Source organism: Mastomys coucha, unplaced genomic scaffold, assembly GCF_008632895.1.
Source record: "Mastomys coucha isolate ucsf_1 unplaced genomic scaffold, UCSF_Mcou_1 pScaffold5, whole genome shotgun sequence".
Classification (NCBI taxonomy): domain Eukaryota; kingdom Metazoa; phylum Chordata; class Mammalia; order Rodentia; family Muridae; genus Mastomys; species Mastomys coucha.
Genome location: NW_022196911.1, coordinates 99,644,127 through 99,654,058, shown reverse-complemented (window position 1 = coordinate 99,654,058; position 9,932 = coordinate 99,644,127). Strand labels below are relative to the sequence as shown.

The 9,932-nt window shown below is 45.3% G+C and overlaps 1 protein-coding gene across 1 annotated transcript in view; it reads left to right on the top strand.

Annotated features, from left to right (window-relative positions):
- Positions 1–6,672, top strand: part of LOC116078748 (leucine-rich repeat-containing protein 37A3-like) — a gene marked incomplete at its 5' end in the record, with an annotated part of 78,807 nt that extends 72,135 nt beyond the window's left edge. Inside the window, 5 exons of the mRNA XM_031354077.1 lie at positions 776–880; positions 4,639–4,682; positions 6,245–6,278; positions 6,353–6,477; positions 6,556–6,672. Coding sequence (XP_031209937.1) covers positions 776–880; positions 4,639–4,682; positions 6,245–6,278; positions 6,353–6,477; positions 6,556–6,634 — 387 coding nt within the window. The remainder of the gene's footprint in view (positions 1–775; positions 881–4,638; positions 4,683–6,244; positions 6,279–6,352; positions 6,478–6,555) is intronic.
- Positions 6,673–9,932: the final 3,260 nt, after the last annotated feature.

Genomic DNA, 9,932 nt, shown 5'->3' with positions numbered 1-9,932 from the left:
AGGACAGCGCTGGGACATGGGGCCCCAGTCTCCTCAGTCAGTTCAGCAGAAATGACTAGGGGCTCCCAGTCCAGGTCTTCTGCTGGCCACACAATGCTAGCCCAGCCAAGACAATGGTTTCCACTGTGCTTTTAGATTTACTGCCAGAAGCCAACCAAAACCACAAAGTATTAACTGCATTAGAAAAGTAGCACATCCAATTGTGATATCTTGTCATTTCATATTAAGGTGCTTGGCATTAAACTCAGGATATTGTACACATGGTATACAAGGGCTTGACCACTAAGCTATGTACTCTACTCTTAGTTTTGCTTGTGTTTACTGGTTGTTTGGGGAGTTTTGGGGTTTTTTTTATTTTGTTTTGTTTTTTTGTTTTGAGATTGGGTCTCACTGTATTTATGGCTAGCCTAGAACTTGCTAAGTAGACAAGGTTAGCCTTCAACTTACAGGCACCCACCTGCTTCTGCCTCCACAGTGCTGGGATTAGAAGTGTGTTCCATCTACACCAAGTCCAACTTTTAGTTTCATTGATCCAGAGTCTTACTGTATAATCCAGGATTGCCCAGAACTTGCCTAGTATTGGTGTCAAGGGTTGTACTTGAACTCATGGCAATTCTCTGGCCTCATTTGTCTATGTGCTAGATTATATAAAGGTATCAATTACCATGCACAGCTCAAGCAAGAATGGATTTTGAACAATTAGCCTTCTTTCATTCTTTTTAATTTATTATTATTTAACAACAACAGAAATGGTCATTTATCTTATATATTTCAGCTTGAAGACGAAGTCTCAGGGTTCAACTACAACAACAAAGTCATCTTGGCAATATCTGTGGCCATCGTAGTGATAGTTTTGATTATCATTTTCTGTCTCGTTGAGGTAAGGACAAAGTTCATCCTTGTATCCAGAATGTACCCTGTCTGCGTAGCAGATTTAGAACCTGGCAACTGGAAACCAGAGCCACTTACCCTCTCTGTCTACAAGTGATGTCCCCGTGTGTTCACAGGTATCCTGTCTGTGAAGCATGCCTCCTCGGTGTCAGGGTCTTATGTAAGGTGGTGTCCCCATGTGTTCACAGGTATCCTGTCTGTGAAGCATGCCTCCTCGGTGTCAGGGCCTTATGTAATGTTCTGATTTGGTGTCAGAGGGGAGGTTGACGTGAGACACTCTGGAGCAATGAATGAGTTCTCTCTTGGTGAGGACAGGCTCAATTTTAAGCTTGGAAAGCAGAGATCAGCATGGGTCAGTTTACAAACCCCTGGGAGGATGCCCGCTGGCCAGTGCACAGACAGCACCGTCCACATCTTCTGGTGGCTGTGACCTTCTGGGAGATTTCTGCACATTTTTATGTTGCTCTTTCATTGTGTGTACAGTTCATCCTTGTGCTTGCATTTATTGACATTTTCATTGTTTATTCTGCCAATTTAGATGATAGGCTCTGTGAGAAGAGGAAGCATGCCCAGAGTTTTGCCTGTAGTAGATAGCAGTGGTGTTCAAAGAAGAGAACTGAAATATCCCATCAGTTCCACTATGTAGACTAGCATCAGAGCAAGAAGTCTGGCCACTGCTGCAGTCCAGGGAAACAGAGGCATGGTAACCAGGAGTTCACAGATATCCTCAGCAGCTTAGTGACTTCAGGCTAGGAATGCATGCAGTTATCTAAACAAACACACACAGAGATTCTAGAAAACAGTGACAGAGAAAAGCAATGGACAGACAAATGCTGCAGTGACTGTGCCCAGGGACTGAAGTCTGGGATTCATCTACACCCTGTGCATGCTGAGCAAGTGCTACGTTCCTAGACTTAGTAAGATTTTGGAGATGTATGTCACCCTTTAGTAGTTTAGTCCGTGGTGAAAACCAAATAAATGATAACAACCACATGTTTTGTGGCCAAGCAATGAAAGCTTACTATTCTCACCTTAAAGAAAGGATGATAGATAAAGTAAAGCAGAAGTCGTTTTAAAAAGATGTGTGGGAAAGATCTGTCTAGTCCTGACTTCACAGGCAGAGCCTTTGGTGTGTGTCAGTGCTGCCTTCAGCATCCTTCAGAGAGTTGGTGCTTATGCCAGCTGAGCACAGGTCAGAGTCCTCCATTATTGTCTGACCTAATCACAAACCTTTTTAAGGAAGATCATAGATCCATCCTCTTCCAGGATGGAAGAGCAACTTAAGGCCACAGGCTAGACCAAGAGCAGAGCTGTGATCCCCCTTACCCTGAAGCCTGTGGCCCACCCTTCACACCCTGGTCAATTTCGCCTCCTTAAAGACAAACAGGAAGTCTTGGGAGTTGGAGAGCACATGGAAACTTTGCAGACCACCCAAGGCATTACTATTTTGTAGGAAAACAGCCCAGTGGAAAAGGAAGTGTCTCTCATCTGGCGGTGGTGCCTCCTCCTACCGAGTTCTGCTCTGGGGAAGAGGCTTTGCCACCTCAAGCACTTTCAGCTTTTTAGCACATTCCTAACACCTTTTCATTTGTACCTATTTCTCTTGATTTCCCTTTCTTGTTTCTTTGAGGCAAGTTCTTACATAGCCCAGGTTAGTCAAAACTTCTCTTCTTAACCCAGCTAGTCTTCAATTCCTCGTCCTCTTGTGTCTGTCTCCCTAGTGATAGTCTCATATGACCCATCATACCCAACAGTTATTTCTATTTTTTAATCCTTCTAAAATTTGTTTCATTTATCTGTTTTTTAGTAGGGTTGAGGGCAGGGAATCCTTTTCTTCCTAAGTTAATGTATAATTTTGCCCTGAGTGTGGGTACCCGCAGAGGCCAGAGGGTGTCAAATGCCCTGGAGCTGGAATTACAGGCTACTGTGAGTTGTCTGAGAGGATGTTAGAAGCTGACCCATCTCTCTAACCTATTTCATAATAATTTTTATTGAATCATTCTTTTTCATTAATCTAAAATACCTCCTGTATGTTCTTTTCCATTAATCCTGCTTCATTTCCTGTTCCAGAAACAGGAACACACCACCAAATATGGCCTTGTGCAAGAAAGCAAGCACCTATAAGTCCTTGCCTTTCTCTCCTCCTTGTTTTAAAGGTTTATTTTTATTTGTCTGTATGTATCCCTGTGTCTGCTCCGTGTGTGTGTGGGTGCCCATGGAGGCCAAAAGAGAATATTGGATTCCCTGGAGCTGGAGTTACATGCAGTTGTGAGTGCTGGGAACCCAACTGCCATCCTCTGGAAGATCTGGAAGCAGTCTTAACCGCTGAGCCATCTCTCCAGCTGCTTCTGCAAGGACATCTGTGCAGCATGTGCATGTGCTTCCTGCAGAGACCCCAAGGGGGGATGGGGCCCTGGGACTAGAGTTACAGGCAGGTGTAAGCTGCCATGTTAGCTGCTGGAAATTAAACCTAGATCCTCTGGAAGATCAGCTTGTGCTGTTAACTACTGATCCAGCTCTCCAGCTTCAGCCTTTTAAATAAATAAGAAAAAAGTATTCGTTGGGAAACAGAGACAAGCAGATCTGAGTTCAAGGCCATTCTAACCTATAATAAGGAGTTCTAGACCAGCCAGGGCTACATAGTAAGACCCTGTCTCAAAACAAAAATTTTATTTATTATGTAGTGGGGCACACATGTGGAGATCAGAGGGAGTTAGTTCTTGACTTTCCACCATGTTGAATACCAGTGATAGAACTTACTCAAGCAGTGTTAGTTACAGGCATTTTTACTTGCTGGGCCAACCAACTCTCTGCTGCTGGTCTTCTGTGTCTTGAAACTGTGGTCAAAACTGGCCTGACATTTCTTCTAGAAGAGTTGTTAAGCTTTTATCACATAGAACTTTCACCTCTTTAATTAAGTTTACTCTTGCCTCCTTTCTTTATCTTCATCGGTGTTGTGCTTACAGTTTCTGGTGTGGAGGATGTATGAAAGGCATTGGGGTTTGTTTGTGGATCTCATTTTGTGATTTGCCACCCTGCCAACACTTTATTGCTTCCAATACGATTTTCTTGACCTCTTCGGCTTTTTGTTTGTCTCTAATACAAATAGTACTAATTTTTTCCCTTTCTTCCCACATGTTCCCACTTGTTTCTCTTTTTGCATGTTGAGACTGTCTTGACGGGGTGACCTTTAGATGTCATAGAGGCCTCCCGCCCTTGTTCTTGGTCTCTCAACAGCACCATGGTTCAGGCTCCTAGTATACACTTTGATAGAGTTAAAAATATTTCTTATTTTTTACTTTTAACAGAAATTTTTTTTATTAGCTTGAACAAAGGGGTAAGTGGGGCTCTAGTCAGCTGGCACTGTGGCTATGCCCCAGGACAACCCATAGACAAAGAGCTCCCCAGAGGCCTTGTGGGGCCTCAGAACAAAAGTTCCTAGAAGCCAGGCATGCATGGGATTGTTCTCAAGTCCCAGGGCTGGAGTGGTTTTTGTTATGGGAAGAGCCAAGATGTCTCCCAGGAGAGACACACACAAAATTTTGTTTTCTGAACTTTATCTGAAACAGTCAGTACAATGTATTAGTAAAGTGAAACCTTAAGCTAGGTATTGCGAAGAGAGGAAGACTAGCTCAGTGGAACTCCCATGCTCACAGAGCAGGTAAGACCTCAGATAAGTGAAGAAACGAGTGGATTTAGAGACGGCGGTCATTTTGTTAATCAGAATTTTGTTTTCTTCCAAAACAGGTTTGTTCCCACAGAACAAAAAAGGTAGAAGAAAAGTCCATATGGTAAATATGAGAAAATCTTTCAAGGAGAAGCTAAGAGTTAGCAAAAATTTTGGAACTCACCTAAGTCAATTCACTCATCTGATTGGGAGACAACTTCCAGAAGGACTATCATCCTGTCCGTTGTTTTACTTGGCACCCAGCGAGGCAGCTGGTACCAGCATGGGTGCCTCTGCTAGTGCAGGCCTTCAAAAAGGGTGGAGAACCATAGGTTTGGGCTATACCAGTTTTTGCCAGTGTCATCTGCTGCAGTCAGAGGCTCCATCTTGCAGTCTATGTGGGAGAAGCAGAGGAGTCCACAGTGTTGAGTGCAGGACTGTGGGTTGGTAGGACACAAGCCCTGCCCGTACAGGGAAGAGAATTATCTTCTCATCCCTTGGTCACTGTTTGATTCCGTCCGTTCTTTTACTGACACCAACCTCATAGAACTATAGCCAGGAAAGACTATGGAAAATAGGTACCTCTCTTCTAATGAAATGAAGACTGAAGGAAATGTCTGGCTCTGTGGCTACTTTCTAGGGCTTGTCAGAAAGAGGACCATTCTCCCTGGTGGGGCCCTCGTCCTTTCATTCCACTGTGTTCAGCCACTGCTGATGTTCATTATAAATCTGTACAGCATCTACATCTGGAAAGTGCAACCCGAGTTTTCTAATTCTCTTGGAATCAGAAAGGATGGCCAGTGTATGTTTGTGCTGCTCATGCTACTGCCTCTTTTTTTTTCTTCAGCCAGTAATAACATTTTTATTTCAGGTACAGCTGCAACCACATTTTTTTTTGAGACACAGTTTCACACTTAGCTCAGACTGTACTGAAACTCCCATGTAGCCAAGGCTGGCCTCAAAACTCTTGTTTCCACTTCCCAAGTACTGGAATTGGGTATAATCCATCATACCCAATCAGCCATGTCCTCTAAACTGTCCTCACTAGGTATAATCCATCACACCCAACCAGCCACGTCTAATCCATCACACCCAACCAGCCACGTCCTCTAAACTGTCCTCACTAGGTATACTCCATCACACCCAACCAGCCATGTCCTCTAAACTGTCCTCACTAGGTATACTCCATCACACCCAACCAGCCATGTCCTTTAAACTGTTCTCACGGCTCACTCGTCAGAGGCAGTCTGCAGGCCGAAATTCTGAGTTTATGAGCTGTGGCATTACACTTGGTGCTAGGCAAACAGGAGCACCCTTCCCTCACCTCAGAAAATCTGTATGTGGGAGATGGTCTAAAGGCACCAATGGGAAAGGCTCTGGAGAGCAAAATGCTTCTGCCCAGGGTGGTTTCTTCAAAGAGATAAGCTTGTCCAAAGGGGTAAGTGGGGCTCTAGTCATGCTGGCACTGTGGCTATGCCCCAGGACAACCCATAGACAAAGAGCTCCCCAGAGGCCTTGTGGGGCCTCAGAACAAAAGCTCCTAGAAGCCAGGCATGCGTGGGATTGTTCTCAAGTCCCAGGGCTGGGGTGATTTTTGTTATGGGAAGAGCCAAGATGTCTCCCAGGAGAGACACACAAGAAAATGACTCAATCACTAACTGACTTCTGTATGTATTTTCTTCCAAGGGGTAAGACATACTACAAGGAAAGAAAGAACCAGGTAAGTTTGATACTGGGTGCTGTGGAGGAGATAGCAGGGTAAGCCAAATTAATGTCTCTCTCTCTGTTTCCTAGGGAAAACCTGCCTGGACAAGGAAGCCACTGCGGTTTAGAAATATATTCAAACGTGACAAGAAAAGTAGGTGTAATTTAGGAGCCAAGACATCTTCCGAAAAGTGTAATACTCTGGATGACTCATGGTAAATATCTAGCTCAACGAGGAGCTAAGGGCAAGTTGTTCATTTCAAAGTTTGAAAGCCTTTGCATTGTTCTTCTAGGGAGATCAAGAAAGAAAGCTTATTGGTAATAAAGAACCCTGAAGAGGAAGAGAGAGAAGTAGTTGAAACCACAGAATGATCTGTTATCACTTATTAATAAATTATTAATTTTTTATAGATATGTGTCAAAGGTCTTTGTGAATATACATGAAAGTTGATGCGCAGCAGATGAGATTGTGGGCCAATAAAGATGGCTCCTCCACATTGTGTGAAAGCAGTTACCATGCAAGCCTTGTGACCTGAAGTAAATAAGGTGAATGTGGTGGTTTGAAGGAGACTGGCTCCCACAGGCTCCTATATTTGAATAACTGGTCCTCAGTTGGTATGGAACTATTTGGGAAGGATTAGGGGGTGCAGCCTTTTTAGAGGAGGTGTCACTGTGAGTGGGATTTGAGGTTTCAAAAGCTCAGGCTATTCCCAGTTAGCTCTCCTCTCCCTTTCTCTTCTCTCCTCCCACCCTATCCTTATTAAAGGTCCCTCCCTCCCTCCCTCTTAACTCATAACTTTTTTCTTTTTATTTGTTCTCATACATCCTGACCATAGCCTACCTTTCCTCCATACTCCCAGTCCCCCAACATACACACCTCCCCTCTCCCTGAGACCCACTGTTCCTCCGTTTCCCATCAGAAAAGAGTAGACCTTGCAGTGATATCAAGCAAACACAGCATAAAAAGGTGCAATAAGCTGGCAGTGGTGGTGCTCGCCTTTAATCCCAACACTTGGGAGGCAGAGGCAGGCGGATTTCTGAGTTTGAGGCCAGCCTGGTCTTCAGAGTGAGTTCCAGGACAGCCAGGGCTACACAGAGAAACCCTGTCTCGAAAAACCAAAAAAAAAAAAAAAAAAAAAAAAAAAAAAAAGGTGCAATAAGACTAAGCACAAACCCTTATATCAAGACTCCACAAGACAACCTAGGAAGAGGGTGTCTTAGTTAGGGTATTAGTGCTATGAACAGACACCATGACCATGGCAAGTCTTATAGAGGACAACATTTAACTGGGGCTGGCTTACAGGTTCAGAGGTCCAGTCTATTATCATCAAGGTGGGTGCATGGCAGCATTTGACAGGCATGGTGCAGGAGGAGCTGAGAGTTCTACATCTTCATCTGAAGGCTGATAGTAGAATACCGGATTTCCAGGCAGCTAGGAGCAGGATCTTAAAGCCCACGCCCACAGTGACACACCCATTCCAACAAGGCCACACCTACTCCAGTAGGGCCACATCTTCTGATAGTGCCACTCCTGGGCCAAGCATATACAAACCATCAGAGAGGGGAAAGGGACCTAAAAGCAAACAAAAGAGTCAGAGATACCCACACTTCCACTATTTGAAGCCCCACAAACACCCCAAGCTAAACCAATCACAGCATGTATGCAGAGGACCTAGCACAGATCCACACAGGCTCCATGATTGTTACTTAAGTCTCTGTGAGCACCTATGAGCTTTGTTTAGTTGATTCTGTGGCCTGTGTTCTCCTGGTCCTTGACCCCTCTGGCTCCTACAATCCTTCCTTCTCTTCTGTGTGGCTCCTTGAACACTGCATAATGTTTGGGTTTGGGGTCTCTGCATCTGCTCCCATCAGCTGCTGGAGGAATCTCATTTGATGACAATTATTGAACTAGACACCAAGCTGGGTCTAGTAAAATATCATTAAGAATCATTTCATTGGCTTTTGGTGGGAGGGGCTGGTCAGTCTTGTTTAGTTCTACAGTAGGTCTCTGAGCTAGCCAGCTTCCAGTTCCTGGCCATCCAAAAGATATATTTGAGGGACTAGAGAGATGGGTTCAGTGTCCATAAGCACTTGTTGCTCTTTCCAAAGAACCTGGATTTGATTCCCAGCACCCACATGGTGGCTCTGTCTACAACTCCAGTCACAGGAGATCTGATGCTGGTTCAGAAGCCTCCATGGGCACTGCACCAGATATGTACATGGTGCCCAAATATACATGCAGGGAAAACACCCCAAAACATAAAATTAAAAAAACAAAACCAAACAAAAAACCTTTGAATAGAAACTTTAGACTTGTATTGGGCAGGCAGTAGGCCACATTGCAAACCTGTGGAAGACTGGGCCCCACCCCTCACCTTTGTGGACTTGCCCTCACTGCCTGACCTCTCTGAGGAAACCAGCAGGTGTCACTTGTACAGATGCAGAGAGGGATTTTTTTTTTCTTTTTCTTTTTCTTTTCAACCCTTCTTTCATTTCCAGTTCAGAACACTAGCTCTGGGTCTCCTGCCAGGGGCTCGGATGGGGAAGAAACTGACTTGGCCGCCTTTCAGGGTCACTGCCCACACTGAGGAAGGAAACTATGGGTCACTGAAAGACCCCCAGAACTGGGGAGATCCTTACTCAAGTCTCGGGATGATGCGACCACCCAATGACTCACGAGAGACCGAAATTGCTGCAATCACATGAGGTTTATTGGGGATACCGGTACCGGGTCGATCTCATGACCTTGCCAGTCAGAGGAGTTCGACCCTGAACACAAGAAGTATGGGGTATTTAACCCACAAGTTGGGGGCAGGGAGAGGGTTACAGTGGAGACTTTCAGAGGGACCCAACCTGTGGGGAGCCGTGAATCTTGAGAGGCATTCGCCATGGCAGGATGGCACCTACTTCCGCTGTTAACTCCTAGTGGACAACTGTTTGCGCATGTGCATGGAGTGAAAAGGACGCCATGTCACGGCCCATCCCGGGGCGTTACGTAGGGTAATGAGCGAACAGCCAATCATGAGCAGACACGCCACGCTGTGGGCAGATACGCTGCACTGTGGTGTAAATAAGCAGTGCAGATTTTGGGCTCGACCCTTTTTTCTATGGATGGAGACAAACGTTGCTGCAGAAGGAACCTAGTGTCCACGTGTCTTCTTCCCGGCGAGAGGACTGCGCGGGCTACACCAACCCAAGGTATTCAGTTAGGGAGGGGAACACATTCATTCTAGGAATGTAATCTTCATCTATCTGTCAGCAGGGTGGGGAGTCTCATAAACCAGTAGACCTTCATTCTTAGTTCCACCCTCATAGTGGATCATTCAGGAGGGGCAGGTATTGGGAACCAGAGCCCTGAGGCTCTGAGTTAGCCAGGTTCCTGGAACTAGCTATTCCACCTTTTTTGGCTTGTGGCAGAGGTTTTCCATGCACCCTTTTAGGTAAAAGTTATACATTATACATTCTAAGATTCTCCAGCCTTTCATCACCACCACGACCTTTGTCTGGTCAGTGAGCCAGCTCTTCTCACACACTTGTCTCCTCAGAGGAAGCCTGAGTTTGTGCAGGGAGGAGTGCTAGAAGTGGAGAAGGGAAGGGAACTGTGTTAGGTGTAGGGCAGGAGGTCCATGCCTATGTCCTAGACCTTCTCTATATAATCTGTCTCTCCACG